At 41.4% G+C, this 16,551-nt stretch overlaps 1 protein-coding gene across 1 annotated transcript in view; it reads right to left on the bottom strand.

Moving 5' to 3' along the window:
* CFAP57 (cilia and flagella associated protein 57) overlaps positions 1-16,551 on the bottom strand; it is an 89,633-nt gene that overhangs the window by 53,969 nt on the left and 19,113 nt on the right. The window contains exons 6-10 of the mRNA XM_012001914.1: positions 11,483-11,622; positions 10,543-10,708; positions 9,694-9,807; positions 5,405-5,617; positions 3,211-3,384 (exon numbers count right to left, since the gene is read on the bottom strand). Coding sequence (XP_011857304.1) covers positions 3,211-3,384; positions 5,405-5,617; positions 9,694-9,807; positions 10,543-10,708; positions 11,483-11,622 — 807 coding nt within the window. The remainder of the gene's footprint in view (positions 1-3,210; positions 3,385-5,404; positions 5,618-9,693; positions 9,808-10,542; positions 10,709-11,482; positions 11,623-16,551) is intronic.

The raw sequence follows: 16,551 nt of genomic DNA, 5'->3' as shown, positions 1-16,551 counted from the left end.
GGTAGGCCTGAATTTGGGCTTCCTTCTCTGTCTTAAAAAAAAAAAAAAAAAAAAAAAAGTTGACCTCATGGAGGTAGAGAGTGGCATGATGGATACTAGGGAAAAGTGTATGGGTGGGTGGGGTGATAAAGATTGGTTAACAGATACAAACATTAGATAGAAGAAATCAGTTTTCTTTTCTTTCTTTCTTTTTTTGAGACAGAGTCTTGCTGTGTTGCCCAGGCTAAGAGTGCAGTGGCACGATCTCCCGGATCACTGCAACCTCTGCTTCTCAGGTTCAAGCAATTCTCCTGCCTCAGCCTCTTGTGTAGCTGGGATTACAGGCATGCACCACCATGCCTGGCTAATTTTTTGTATTTTTAGTAGAGATGGGGGTTTCACCATGTTGGCCAGACTGGTCTCAAATTCCTGACTTCAAGTGATCTGGCTGCCTTGGCTTTCCAAAGTGTTGGGATTACAGGCATGACGCACATGCCAGGTTGAAGAAGAAATAAGTTCTAATGTTTGATAGCAGAGTAAGGTGACTATAGTTAACAACAATGTATTGTATGTTTTTAAATTGCTAGAAGAGAGGACTTGAAATGCCCTCAACACACAGAAATCATAAATACGTGAGGTGGATGGAAACCCTAAATATCCTGACCTGATCATTACACGCTCTATGCCTGTAACAAAATATCACATGTACTTCATAAATATGTACAGATATTATGTATCAATAAAAAAGCCATTTTGAGAAGGCCACATACAGTATAATAGCATATGCAATTCTCAAAATGACAAAAGTTATGGAAATAAGAACAAATTAGTGGTTGCCAGGGATTAGGGATGATAGTTGAGAGGAGTGGTATGACTCTAAAGGGTAGATGGAGATCTCTGTGGGGATGGAACGGTTCTATATTGTGATTGTAGTGGTGGTTACACAAACTGCATGTGAGAAATAATTCAGAAATACATATACAGTGTGGACCAGTGTCAATTTTCTGGTTTGATATTTTGCTACCGTTCTAGGAGATGTAATGACTGGGGGAAACTGAGTGAGGGGTACATGGGAACTCTGTGCCATCTTTAAAATTTCCTCTAAACCTATAAGTATTTCAATATAAACAGTTAAAACAAAAGAGTTAACTATGAAAAATGTCTTCTCACAATCAGAAGTATGTCAAGAATCTTGAGAATGGCAATACTCTTGAATTCAGGAATTCTCTCTCCAGGAATTTAGTCTTAGGAGAGAATCAGAGATGCAAATATAAATTTGTAAACTGCGCTATTCACTATAGATCATAAGATAATTTAAATGCCTAATTGCAAGAGAAGAGTTAGTAAGTTACAGTCCATCATAGGATAGGATATTTGTGTAGCTACTAAAGTCATGCTTCTGAGAAATATTTAATTGTATGGACAAACACTTATAGTAGTGTGAAGTTAAAAACAAGCGGGTCATGAGAGTGGCCTCACAGTATGATCTTAATTTTATTTAAAACACACACACATGGAAATGTAGAAGTAAATGCATGAAAGAAATGATGATGCTATTATAAGGATTTTTTTGTTTGTTTGTTTTTTTGAGACAGAGTCTCGCTCTGTCGCCCAGGCTGGAGTGCAGTGGCGCCATCTCAGTTCACTGCAACCTCCGCCTCCTGGGTTCAAGTGATTATCCTGCCTCAGCCTCCTGAGTAGCTGGGACTACAGGCGCCCGCCACCACGCCCGGCTAATTTTTTGTATTTTTAGTAGAGATGGGGTTTCACCGTGTCAGCCAGGATGGTCTTGATCTCCTGACCTCATCATCTGCCCACCTTGGGCTTCCAAAGTGCTAGGATTACAGGCGTGAGCCACTGCGCCTGGCAAGGATTTTTATTTTAAAAATAAACAGGCATTGCTTCTGTAATCAGAAAAATAAATTACTTATCCACAAAACTTAGCAGATCTGAAGGGAAGATGGGGAATATGCTGTAGTAATTTACTTTAGACCCAAGGCCCAGGCTTGGTACAGAATGTTCTGTTTTATAATGAGAAACCTTTTCTTAATACAGCTAGTGTTGCAGGTAAGCCACTATGGAGTTTGAGACATAATTCAAAACCTCAGGTCTATGTCATTCAATCTGCAGAAAGCGAGAGTAAGGAAGAGGAGACGCACACCTTCCCAGTGCCTGTTTTTCAGGGGGTCAGTGTAGGTACAGACATTGCTTTTTTTTTTTGCACTATGAATAACCTTGAATTTACTATTGACTATGATTTCTTGGCAACCATTTCGCATGCAAGATAATTCTTTTTAATTTCATTTTTAAAATTGTGGTAAAATACATATTCTGTAAAATTTGCTATCTTAACCATTTTCAAGTGTACAGTTCATGTTATTAAATACATTTGTAATGTTGTGCAACCATCGCCACCAACCACCCCCATAACCCTTTTGTCTTGTAAAACCAAAACTCTATACCTATGAAACAATCACTCCCCATTCCCCGTCCCGCAGCCCCTGCCAACCACCACTCTGTCTTTGTGATTCTGACTGCTCTAAGTATCTCCTAAAAGTGGAATCACACTGTATTTATCTTTTTGTGGCTGGCCTTATTTAATTTAGCATAACATCCTCAAGGTTCATCCATGTGGTGGCACTTTGCAGAATTCCCTTCCTTTTTAGGCAGGATACTGTTCCATTGTGCAGATATACCATCTTTTGCTTATGCATTCGTCTGTCGGTGGACACTTGGCTGCTTCCATGTTTTGACTGTTGAACACAGACACTACTTTATGAGAAGGGTGAATGGAAGGACAATTTACAAATGTGTACTCATGGTATTGCCCCTGGGGTGGCCTTTTGTACCCTTAGGGGCTAATCTTCAGGGCTATGGCTCCTTTCAGTCCGGGCCATTCTCTGGAGAAGGAGGCAGCTGTGGTCAAGCGCAGTCCACACTCACAGTAGCTACAGCATCCACCAAATGGCCCCTTATTATGCATAATATTATGGTGAAAACGTCATACATACATTTTTAGGTGTATCTTTGATGATTTCCTAGGCTCAATTCGTGGAAGTAGTTTTAAACAAAGAGTATATTCATAGTCAATAGACAGTGATTCAATGAATGATGGATGAATAAATAAGAGAGACTAAGGAGAGAGAAAAGACATTGGGAGGTTGAAGGGACGAACAAGGCATGTGGCAGGCAGGTGTGGGACTGGGTTCCTGGGGAGAGGGCCCTACTCACCTTGGTGATAGGACCGGCATGGGCCTGGTACTCATTGAATTCCTTCTGCAGAGGCAGAGGGTACTTCATGGCACGAATGGTTCCCACTGAGGTGCCCACAAACATCATGCGTCCGGAATGCGAGATGACAATGGTGGTGTAGGTGAGGTCAAACGCCGATATCTCTCGAAGGATCTGGGACACAGGCAGCTCTGCTCAATGTGAGGGGTTGAGCTGTGGCCTCCATGTCCTGGTGCCATTGTCTCTCGCCCTCTCCTCTAACAGATCCCTAGGGGCCTGTCTTTAAAAAATGCTTTTTCTATCCCTTTTGGCATCCAGAATAGTGCCTAGCACAAAAAAAAAAAAAAAAAGGTGCAGACTGGATATTCCTTGTTGTGTTGCTGGTAAATAACCAGTTTCATGAGTTAGGAATAATACCAGTAAAGAGAGATATTCACATAGCACCTACTATGTGCCAAGCACTGTTCTATGCCTTCTCCATGTTGCAACTCATTCAACCCTCACGAAACCCTCTGAGGCAGTTACTGTTATCCCTAGTCTACAGATGATGGACCATCTGTGTGACAAGGGACTTGCTTCTACTCATGTACCTAGGTGGGCTCCAGTCTGCTTTGACTGCTATGCTTGGGTGCATTTCAAAATGAGAATGGGCTATTGGTCATAAATGTATTCAGCAACATTTATTAATGCTCATTACATAAACAAAACTATACATTAGTCTCCCCTTATCCTCGAGGGATATGTTCCAAGATCCCCAGTGGATGCCTGAAACCACAGATAGTACTGAACCCTATATATACTATGTTTTTTTCCTATACATACATAACTATGATATGGTTTAATTTATAAATTAGGCCCAGTAAGAGATAAATAATACCTAATAATAGAATAGAACAGTTATATGAATACCGTATAAAAGCTGTGTGAATGTGGTTTCTCTCTCTCAAAATATCTTACTCACAGTATGGTACTCACCTGTTTTTGGACTTTGGTTGACCACAGGTAACTGAAACTGTGGATAAGGCGGGACTACCATACTATCAGAGCGCCCCTCCATTCCCTCACTCATTCACGCACTCATCTACCGACCCACCTATATATACATTTATTGAACACTGTGCACCACACAGTGTGCCAGCTAGCAGGGCTACCAAGAGGAGCAAAACATGGCCTTGCCCTAAAGGGGCTTTATTCTGGCACAGCACTGATAGCTGCCATTGAATTAGGACCGGGCTACTCGGGAGTACACAGGAGAGTCACCATACTGTCAACTGTGTTCCAGCCCCAGGGAGACCTGCCTTGGGCTAGCTTGCTGCCGTGGTATCTACACACTTTCCCAGGCACCAGTCACAGGAAAAGTGGGAGGAGCCAGCTGGAGGAGCGCACAGGCCTTGTTTGTAGGACACATCCTTGCTGAGCTCCTCTCTTTTCCCTTCACTATTTGGAGCCTAGTGTAACTGTACAGTTTCAGAGTTTGGGGATTTCAAAAGAATACAGTGGCAAGCCTAGGTGATAGCAGCTAACTGCACAGTCATGCATTGCTTGATATGGGATACATGGTTAGGCTATTTTGTCACATCATGGAGTGTATTTACCCAAACTTAGCTGTGACAGCCTACTATACACCTAGGCTACGTGGTACAGCCTACTGCTCCTAGGTTACAAACCTGAACAGCACGTGACTATGCTGAATACTGTAGGCAACTGTGACACAATGGAAAATATCTGTATATCTAAACAGAAAAAGTACAGTGAAAATTTGGCGTTATAATCTTATGGCATTACAATCTTATAGTCTGTGTGGTGCATCATTGGTGTTACTCAGTGCATACTGTAGTTAGGTTTTTACCCCAGGAAAGTTAAGTGCAGACCAAGGGTAAGAGCGCAGTTTAGAGATGACATGACCTCCATGCCTGGAAGGTGGGAGAGAAGTTACAGACAGCAAGTAAAACAGAAATGAAAAAGAGGCCGCAATTTACAATTTCACCCAGTCAGGAAGGAAACTGAGCAGGAAATTCAGGAAGTGACGGTAACTGAGCTAATCCAAAAGGAATGAGGAGCCTGATGTTATCTTGGGAAGAAGGGGGCCTGTACACAGAGGCCCTCATTCCGTGCATACTTTCTGCTGTAAGCATGGGCGGCTGTCCCTGCAGATCTGTGCAGCAGCCCAGAGGCGGGGCAGGGGCAGACTCACCGAGGAATCTGCAATCTCCTTGAGGGTGTGGTCTGATCCAACAGCAAAGATAATTTTGGCATCGGGGGAGACAGTAACACAGTTGTAGCTGCAAGACTTGAGCACGCATTCTGTCTCTCTCTTTCCTGTGGACAGATTCCACTCATACACAGCACCATCTGTGCCACCAGAAATCAGTTTGCTATCATCTGCATTCCACACAATTGAGCGAATCTGCAGGAGAGGAAGACATATCCAGTGAAGAGCATATACACACATACATCCTAACACAGAAAAGGGTGCAAACTCCTCAGGTGCTCCACTAGACTGAGCAGAACATCCTTTCCTGCTGTAGGCCCTTCTGTCAGCACAAAACGTAGCTTCTTGTGAACGTACACATTCTGTTTTCTATGACACTTGCAAAAAAAGACACTCCCATTTCTTTTTCACATTATGAATGTAAAGACTGAATCATACAGGTTTCTTAAGGCTAGAACCAACCAATTATTGCTGTTTTTTCAAAACATTTTTGACATAATTATATATTCACAGAAACTTGCAAAAATAGGACAGAGAGAGTGGACTTCTGGAATGGCAGGGTAAGGACCTAAACTTGACCTTCTCTCTGACAATGTAGGTTAACTGGTAAATATGATAAAAATAATCATTTAAAGTCTCTAGAAGGCTGGGTGCAGTGGATCACATCTGTAGGCCCAACTCTTTGGGAGGCTGAGGTGGGAGGATCACTTCAGCCCAGCAGTTTGAGAATAGCCTGGGTAACATAGTGAAACCCTGTCTTCATAAAAATAGTAAGCTGGGCATGGTGGCATGTGCCTGAGGCAGGAAGATGGCTTGGACTGGGGAGGTTGAGGCTGCAGTAAAAGCTATGAGTGTACCACTGTACTCCGGCGTCAGTGACAGAGTGAGACCCTGTCTAAAATAAAATAAATAAAATGTGTCTGGAAATTGTCCTCAGGGAATACAGCAAATGGGAAAACATTTATTCAAGAACATCTGCTCAATCCCAGTAAGAACAGGGTCTGCAGCATTTGAGCCATGACTCGCTCTGTTACAGCCTCAGCTCCAGAAACTTCACTGCTGTGCACACTGGGCACGTGTGGCCAAGACAAGCGACTCCTCTCCCCATAGCTCCCGGTCTTGGGCTATGGTTTCAGTCTAGAAAGGGAAACTGCTGGGATTTCTTATTCTTACCCCAGCCCCATGTTGCAGAAGCTCTATTCCAAGCAGGTGTGGCCGAGAGGGCTCAGACTCTCTTCCCCCCAGCCCATTCTCACTTGTTGGAAGAAGCTCCACTTCAAGCTCAGCATACTAAGAATAACTGTGCCCCAATGATTCCTGACCCAGTTTGCTCATAGAGTGAAAGATCCAAGCCATGAAGGGCAAGCCAAAAAGATCAGGGGCTTATACACGTGCACATACACACATGTACGCACGTGCGCACATACACCTCAAGTGTCACTCACGGAAGTGAGATAAACATGAACATAAAGATAAACATGAAGATAAACATGAACATAAAGATATTCTCAGATAAATAAAAACATATTTTTTTTTTTTTTTTTTTTTTTACTAGAAGATCTGCCTTCCAGGAAATAGTAAAGAAAGTCCTTCATGCCGAGGTGGGCAGACCACCTGAGGTTGGTAGTTCAACATGGAGAAACCCTGTCTCTACTAAAAATACAAAATTAGCCGGGCGTGGTGGTGCATGCCTGTAATCTCAGCTACTCAGGAGGCTGAGGCAGGAGAATCGCTTGAACCCGGGAGGCGGAGGTTGCGGTGAACTGAGATTGCGCCATTGCACTCCAGCCTGGGCAACAAGAGTGAAACTCTGTCTCAAAAAAAGAGCTTGTGTTACTTAGGAGGCTAAGGCAGGAGAATCGCTTGAACTCAGGAGGTGGAGGTTGCAGTAAGCCGAGATTGCGCCACTGCATTCCAGCCTAGGTGACAGAGTGAGACTCTGTCTCAAAAACAAACAAAAATGCTTGTGTTTACATAGCACTTTCACTTTCCACAAATTTTTACTTTTCCTTCCAATGACCTGTTATTTGCTAAAGTCAATAGTCAGTTTTGGACTTTACATGACCTCCCTCTGACATCTAGTACCACTGACCACTTCAACCTTTCAGAAATTGTTTGGTTCCTTGGCTTCTTTGAGACAATTATTGATTCCGAGTTCTCTTCGTATCTTTATTTTCAGTCTTTCATTGGCTCCTCTTCTTTCACCAGTCTCTTAAACGTTGGTCTCCCCTATCCTGTCCAATATCCTTCTCAGATTCCACATAGGCCCTTGGTGATCTAATCTATGCCTCTGACTTCCTCTACTTTCTAATTCCCCGAATCTTCATATTCAGCCCTGACTTCTTTCCTGACCTCCACACACATACATCACACTTCTGGGCACATGAAATATAACATGGCCGAAATGGAACTTCATCTCTTTCTTCTCTCTGCCTCCGCTACTAAAGTCATGGTTTAGTTCCTAACCCAACTTTCACCTTCACATCCTAGCTGCTCTCCATCACTCCAATTTCCTTCCACTCTAATCCTTCCTCAACACTGTTTAGAGAGTCACCTTTCTGATCCCATTACTTTCTTGCTTAAATCCTTTCCCTTGTTTCTTGTCACTGAAAGACTAAAGTCCAATTCCTTGGCACGGCATACACTACCTTCTATGACGCAGCCAACCTTTCCTACTACCTCTTTATCATCGCTCAAATGTGTCCAGTGTTCCAGCCATATGAACCAACGAGCACCTCCATTTCTTTTTTTTTTTTTTTTTTGAGACGGAGTCTCGCTCTGTCGCCCAGGCTGGAGTGCTGTGGCCGGGTCTCAGCTCACTGCAAGCTCCGCCTCCCGGGTTCCCGCCATTCTCCTGCCTCAGCCTCCCAAGTAGCTGGGACTACAGGCGCCCGCCACCTCGCCCGGCTAGTTTTTTGTATTTTTTTAGTAGAGACGGGGTTTCACCGTGTTAGCCAGGATGGTCTCGATCTCCTGACCTCATGATCCGCCCATCTCGGCCTCCCAAAGTGCTGGGATTACAGGCTTGAGCCACCGCGCCCGGCCTGCACCTCCATTTCATACCTCCATTTCATCATCTCCAATAAGTCCTTCTGCCTAGAATGCCTCTCTTTTCCAATGGCCTCTTCTCTCCAGATTCATCTGCTGACTTCTTACCCTCTCCATGCCCCTCCCTCTTAATCATGTCTCACATCTAATCCACTACTCTAGGACCTAGTGATTTTACTTTCTTTTTTTCTTTTTCTCCTTCCTTCCTTCCTTCCTTCCTTCTTTCTTTTTTTTTTTTTCAGACAGGGTCTTACTCTGTCAGCCAGGCTGGAGTGCAGTGGTGTGATCATGGCTCACTGCAGCCTTGACTTCCTGGGCCCAAGTGATCCTCCCGCCTCAGCCTCCCAAGTAACTGGGACCACAGGTGTGTGCCATCACACCTGGCAAATATTTTTTACTTTTTGTAGAGACAGGGTCTCCCTGTGCTGCCCAGGTTGGTCTCGAACTCCCGAGTGCAAGCGAGCTTCCTGCATTAGCTTCCCAAAGTGCTTAGACTATAGGCATGAGCCCATGACTTTACTTTCTAAAATCATCTGAATCCATCCCCTTCTCCCTAACTGTACCACCACCACTATTATCTATGGTGTAGATATCCACAATAGCCTCCTTCCATTTCTACCCTCACCCCCTGCAATAGTCTTCACTCTGCAGCCAAAGTAATCCTTCAAAATGCAAATCTAGTCATATCATTCTCTGCCCTGAAAGTCTTCAATGATTTCAAGGAATAAGAAGGATAAATCCTTACAAAGCCTACAAGTTTCCATGCATTTGGGCCCTTGTGACCTCTCCAATCTCAGCCCATTCTTTACCCCATGGTTTATCCTGGCACCACATTCCAGGTCCACAGACTTTCATGTCCTCTGACACCCCATGAATCTCCCATCTCTGGCCTTTGGATCCCTATCCGCAATGATTATCCCCACCAGTTCTGTCTGATTAACTCCTACTCACTCTTATAGGACCAAGCCTTTGCAAATACAGCCACCTAAATTATGCCGCCCCCTTCATTATTTCTCTCATAACAACACCATGTTTTTCTTTCAATGGAACTGCAATTAGTAATTACATTTGTCTGTGCATTTGTTTTATTGTGTCTTTCCCCAAGTAGACAGTGAACCCATGAGGAAAGGAACTACCTCTCTTTTGTTCACCTGCATCCCACTGGCTGGCGGCATGCTTGGCTCTGGGCCCCTTGTTTCCCTGGAGACCGTTCACTCACTCACCTTCCCTGTGTGTCCTTTCAGGCTTGAGATGTTCTCTAGGTTCGTGGTGGTGTAAACGTGAATCACATTTCCATTGACTGCAGCAAACAGGTGACCTCCGTTGCTAAAGGAACACTACAGGGAAAGACAGCAAGAGAGCAAGCAAGCAGGAAGCGAGCAGTCTAATTAGAGGTTACAGTCAAGGGTGATTTTCCCAAGAGTTCGGACTGAAACTACATGTGAGGGTGGGAGTGGGGGTAAGGTGCAAATGAGATTGAGGAGTGGCTGACATTTTCAGACACTTTCACTATTCCTGTGACTCATAGTGGCCAGATGCTGACACTGCCAGGCCCACAAATCATGAAGCCGTTGGGACGACAAGCAGTCATTTTGCCTGTAGAAGCACGTTTTAGAGCCAGGGAAGTAATTCCTGAAGTCATTGCCTTGTTTGTGCAAGTCACCTTGGGGAAAGCTGATGAGCTCTTTCCTGCCTCTCACCATTGATGCTTATTTTTCCGTGGCTCCTGTCTCCAACCTCACCTTCCTAGCTGTGACTCTGATTCTGAGATTACTTTTCTTTTAAAATATTTGCTAATACTCCACCATTACAGACAGGACTTATCATAGCGGGGATCTCACAAGGTTTTAGGTTCAATGAAATAGTCTGGTGGACATAAGAAAATGGGGATGGAAGCATATACTCAATAAGGTTGCTGGGAAAAGAACTGGATTTCCCCCTCCCCACTTTTTTTAAGCCACTATAGTTCTCCAAGACAGATTTTGGTCCCACCTCCCCAGACCATGTTAGTTCCTGATATTTCAGCCGTGGCTTTCTAAGAAACTGGACTTTTGTCTTCAGCAGTTTTTTACCTCTCTGCATCCTCTAACAGAGTATTCTTTGAAAGAACGTATATCATCAATGAGTAGATTCATAAGGCGTAGTTTGTCAGCAAACCCTACTACAATGAAGTGTCCAGATGGATGAAGGCTGATGGAATATGCCTCTTCTTGGTATTCCTTGAATAGTTCCAGAGTGCTGTGAAAAAGATCAATTACTGAATTGTAAGCCTAGCTCACTAAATCCCTCCAGTCATCCACTGTATCTGATATATGTTGTTATCATAGTATTTGAGATACACTACTATTTGCAATTGTTGGTTCCTCTCTTTTCTAGATTTTGGTTATGAGGGTATAATGTCCAGCATGGAGCATGGTAGATAAGGAGATTGGTCAAAGTGTGGTCTAGCAATGCTGAAGACATAGCTGTTTAGATTCCAAAATTCATGAGTATTGTCCAAGTATTTTTTCCCTAGAAGCCCCAGAAGTTGTACACAAGAACAAAGAAAACAGTGGGGGTGGGAGTCCAACTAGGGTCGGAGCTTCCCAGGGAAGCTGTGCCAGAAGGTAAAATCTGGGTTGGGACAGTGATGTCCTGGGAGAAAGAGGAGGAAGAAAGGGTCTGGACAGCTCCCTGAAGCAAAGAGCAGTTCCTGTGGGAAACAAGGGGATAGGAGAGCTGGAAGGACACAGGAGTTTATGTAAGAAGGTGAGAGACTGGGGTGTTATCTTCATATCTTCATGTCCCCAGTGTCTGGCATGTGGTAAGCATTAAGTAAACCACAAAGTAGTTTTCTAGCCCATGCAAGAGTGAGAAACAGGTAGGCTGACTGACTTGATTTTTAAAAAATCTTTTCCAACTGAAAGCTTCTAAGTAATTAAAGTTTGAAACACTGTAATTAAAATAATACACATAAACAAATTAACAACTGGAGTCTTGCATATTATAGTAGGCAAGTCTTTCATTCCTTACTTTGTTTCATAATTCCAAATGCGGATGGATCGATCCAGAGAACAGGTGGCTATGAGGGGTTTGCGGATGCAGGTAGCTAGACCGGTGATGGGTGCTGAGTGCAATGGATACATCAAATACTCAAAGTGAGCAGGCTCCCCCTAGAGAAATCATACAGAACAAGATCCCGCAGAGTAAGCAAAAGGCTGGCTGTACATGTCAGCTCTAATTAGTTCCCAAGAACATTAATTAGCCTGGGTGCACAGAAATTAGGCTGCGGCTAAACTGTTTGAATATTATGCATATTTTCCTGAGCCAATATTATTATTTTATTTTATTTTTGAGACAGAGTCTTGCTCTGTCCCCCAGGCTGGAGTACAGTGGTGCGATCTCAGCTCACTGCAAACTTTTATTTCTTGTATTTTTAGTAGAGACAGGGTTTCACTGTGTTAGCCAGGATGGTCTCGATTGCCTGACCTCGTGATCCGCCTGCCTTGGCCTCCCAAAGTGCTGGGTTTACAGGCATGAGCCACCACGCTTGGCCGAGCCAATATTATTTTTAAACATTATTTTAATGGCAATAAAATATTTTCTTCAATGGATATCTTTGAATTTAATTTAACCCTTCCTCTGCTGTAGGAACATTTAAGTGGCTTCCAATTTTTGTTATTTATTATAGGAATAACACTAGACTAAATATCCTTGTACAAGTCTTTGTGTATCTCTCTAATTATTTCCTTAGCATACATTTCTAGAAGTAGAATACTGGGAAAAATTGTATGAATGATTTTTAAGGATCTGGATAAGTAATTTTCTCTCTGGAGAGACTGTACTAATTATCACCAGTAGCAAATGAGAGTTGGATGGATGATTTTAAATTGAAATGCATCCTACTGCACTGGTTATGTAGGTTACAGATGTCTGTCATCAGAGGCATTGTTTCTGGAACACCTGAATGAGGAGTGATCGTTGGGAAATTTAATGAGATGTACATATTTAGGTCTGTTCACAAGCTAAGACAAAGGCTGAAATGGATTTTTTTTTTGTTGCAAATTCTGCCCCTCTGCCACTTATAAATTTATCTGCATCCACTCTATCCTACCCTAGTATGTCCCATCCAAGTACTAACCAGGCCTGACCCTGCTTAGCTTCTGAGATCAGACAAGATCAGGTACCTTCAGGGTGTTATGGCTGTAGACTCTACTATCTCAGAGAAAGAGATGCTATGCTGGGTGGGCAGGCACAGGTTATTGTTATTCTTCTCTATCTGTTACCCTTTCTTTCTCCAATATCTTCGACCTGCCTGTCTCTATGAGCACATTCCTATTAGCTTTTACACACTCAAATCTCTCTTGTCTTAAAAACAAAAGCAATGCTCTTGCTTCCTCTTCTGCCTGAGGAGTCATGTAATGATGGGGAATCACACAAGTGGGCTTACTGGTTTCACTGTGAATGCATGATCACAAACCTTCAGTGGGCATTTAACCCTGCCTGGTAACTCTACCATATTTTTCAATAAATTCACTTTCTAAATAACCAAGATAAGTATTTCATACTATTTATTCTCTCTTTTCAAACATTCCAACCTTTTTCTTCCAATTCTAAATCTCGTCTGATGACATTATCTTGTATTTCCTTGATTTCTGTATCTTTGTTTTCATTTTGCATCTCAGAAGCAGACTTGCAGAGATTCATCATAAATTCATGTAAGACAAATTTTATTTTATTTCACTCCTTTCTTCCTCAATTTTTACTTCTGTCCCTCCCTATGATAAGTAGGCACCAACAAATGGTTTTTATGTATGTCATTGATTATATATAGATGTGTTTAATATTTCTATAAATGACATTGTGCTTCAGATCTCACTCTGTACTTTTACTTTTTTCTCAACATGATATTTTTGAGGAATCATCTATGTTGCAGTATGTATAATTTGCTTCTAACTGATGTTTGATATTCTACAATATACATCTAGCTACTTTACTTCTCCATTACCACTAAGGATGAACAGGTGGATTGTCTTCAACTCTCCATTGCTACAAACACTATGGTGAATATCTTTGTCCATGTTCTTTTTTTTTCCTTTGTTTCTTTTGAGATGGAGTCTCGCTCTGACCGCCAGGCTGGAGTGCAGTGGCGTGATCTCGGCTCACTGTAACCTCTGCCTGTCAGATTCAAGTGATTCTCCTGTCTCAGCCTCTCGAGTAGCTGGGACTACAGGCATGCACCACCATGCCCAGTTAATTTTTGTATTTTTAGTAGAGACGGGGTTTTACCATGTTGGCCAGAATGGTCTCGATCTCTTGACCTCGTGATCCACCCGCCTCAGACTCCCAAAGTGCTGGGATTGCAGGCATGAGCCACCACGCCCGGCCTGTGCATGTTCTTTAATAGCTCTGTAGGATCAAATTCCTGGTATGTATCCAGTGCAGACTACTGGATAACAAGGTACATCCATTCTCTATTTGACCAAGAACTATCAGATTCCTTGCTAGAATGGCTGTATCAGTTTACACTCCCATCATCGCCATATTAGGATTATCATTCTCCCCTGTCCTCAGAAATCTCTGGTAATAACTGGATTTTTAATTTTTGACAATATAATAATGAAACTTCTTATAAAGAAGCATCTCAGAGTTGTATTAATTTGCATTTTTCTGTTCACAGGCAACAAAATTCCTTATGGCAGCACCCAAAGGCTTGAAATTAGCCATTCCAAGTGTGTCCAAAAAACTAAAGGAAACCATGACTAAAGAAGTAAAGATAGAAATGATATGCATCAAATAGAGAAGAATAAAAGGATCCCATCAATATAGGGATAGACTGTAAGAAAATAGAAATTCTAGAGTTAAAAAGTACAATAACTGAAGTGAAAAATCCACTAGAGGTGCTCAATAATAGATCTGAACTGGCAGAAGAATCAGTGAACTTTATAAATCAATAAAGATTAAGCAATCTGAAGAACAGAGAGGAAAAAGAATTACAAATTTACAGAGCCTCAGAAAAATGTGGGACACCATTAAGCACACCAACTAATGCATAAGGTGAATGCTAGAAGGAGAGGAGAAAGAGAAAGGAGCAGAAAAAAACATTTTCATAAATAATTGCTGAAAATATTACAAATTTATTGGGAAACATCAATGTACACATATAGGAAGCTCAATGAACTCCAAGTAGGAAAAACACAAAGAGATCCACAAACAGACACATTTTGGTAAAAATAATGAAAGCTGAAGACGAGAAGAAAATTTTGAAAGCATCGATAGAAAAATGACTGATCACTTACAAAAGGGTCCCAATAAGATTAATAGCAGATATCTCAGCAACGACAATGGAAGCCAGAAGAGAATGGGATAACATGTTCAAAGTGCTTAAAGAAAAAGCTGTCAAACAAAAACTCAGCAAAGCTATCTTTTAGAACTGAAGGTGAAATAAAAACATTGCCAACAAAAACTGAAAAAATATGTTGCTAGCAGATTTGACTTACATGAAATACTAAAGGAAATCCTTCAGGTTGACAGCAAGTTACTCCAGATAGTAATTCAAATCCACACAAAACAAAGAGCACTGGTAAAGGTAATTATAAAAGACAATATAAATATATATTTCATCATCTTTTAGCTGATTTAAAAAGCAATTGTATGAAACAATATGCATATAATATACTGTTGTGCCTATAACATATAGAAATGTAATATATTTCCCAGTAGTGGCACATAAATGATGAGTGGGAACAAATGTGTATTGGATTAAAGAAATGACTTCAATGGTAACTCAAGCTCAAGGAACAAATGAAGAGAACCAGAAATGATAGTAAAGGTTAACATAAAAAGACTATAAATATATAATTGCTCCCCATTCTGACCTCAGCTTCTTTAAAAGATATACAATTATATAAGGTAATAATTATAAGAATATATTATTGGGATTTGTAACACTCATAGATGTAATATGTATAATAATAATACTATTAAAAAGGGGAAAGGGAATGTAGCTATATGGCAGTAACATTTCTATATGTTACTAGCATTAAGTTAGTATGAAATTGAATCAAATTGAATTTGACTATAATGAGTTAAAATGTGTATGGTAAGCCCTAAGAAATAATTAAAAGTATATAGGGAAAAATAAAGAACTAAAATACTACATTAAAATTTTACTTAATGTGAAAGAAGGCATAGAGAAGAATAGAAGAACAAAAATCCCATGATACACACACAAAAAAAGGTAAAATGGTAGACATAAATTCAACTATGCCAGTAATAACATTAAATGTGAATTGATTAAACAATCCAATCAAAAGTCAGAGATTGTCAGACTGAATAAAAAAAAAGATTAAATTATATGATGTTTATAAGACACAGTTTGGAATCGAAGATACAAATATATTGAGAGTAAAAGGATGAAAAAAGATACACCATACAAACAGCAACAACAAAAGTGCTGGAGTGGCTATAGTAAGATCAGGCAAAATAGGCTTCAAAATAGAAAATGTTACTAGAAATAGAGACATATTTTATAATGCAAAAATCGTCAACCCATCAGGAAAATATATTAATTGTAAAGATATGTGTATATAAAAATAGAGCACCCAAATGCATAAAGTAAAAATTGTCAAGAATGAAGAGGAAAATAGCTCAACAATAAGAGTTGAAGATTGCAATATACCACTTTTTTTTTTTTTTTTTTTTGAGATGGAGTTTTGCTCTTGCTGCTCAGGCTGGAGTGCAATGGCACAATCTCGGCTCACCACAACCTCTGCCTCCTGTGTTCTAGCAATTCTCCTGCCCTAGCCTCCCGAGTAGCTGCGATTACAGGCATGTGCCACCACTCCCAGCTAATTTTTTTGTATTTTTAGTAGAGACAGGGTTTCACCATGTTGGTCAGGCTGTTCTCGACCTCCCGACCTTAGATGATCCACCTGTCTCAGCCTCCCAAAGTGCTGGGATTACAGGTGTGAGCCACCACACCTGGCCTTTTTTTTTGTTTGTTTGTTTTTGTTTTTTTTGAGATGGAGTTGCACTCTCATTGCCCAGGATGGAGTGCAATGGCATGATCTCGGTTCACTGCAACCTCCGCCTCCTGGGTT

This window comes from Mandrillus leucophaeus, unplaced genomic scaffold, assembly GCF_000951045.1.
Source record: "Mandrillus leucophaeus isolate KB7577 unplaced genomic scaffold, Mleu.le_1.0 Scaffold67, whole genome shotgun sequence".
NCBI classification, from domain to species: Eukaryota; Metazoa; Chordata; class Mammalia; order Primates; family Cercopithecidae; genus Mandrillus; species Mandrillus leucophaeus.
Note: the sequence above shows the minus strand (reverse complement) of the source record. Positions and strands in the feature narration are given on the sequence as shown.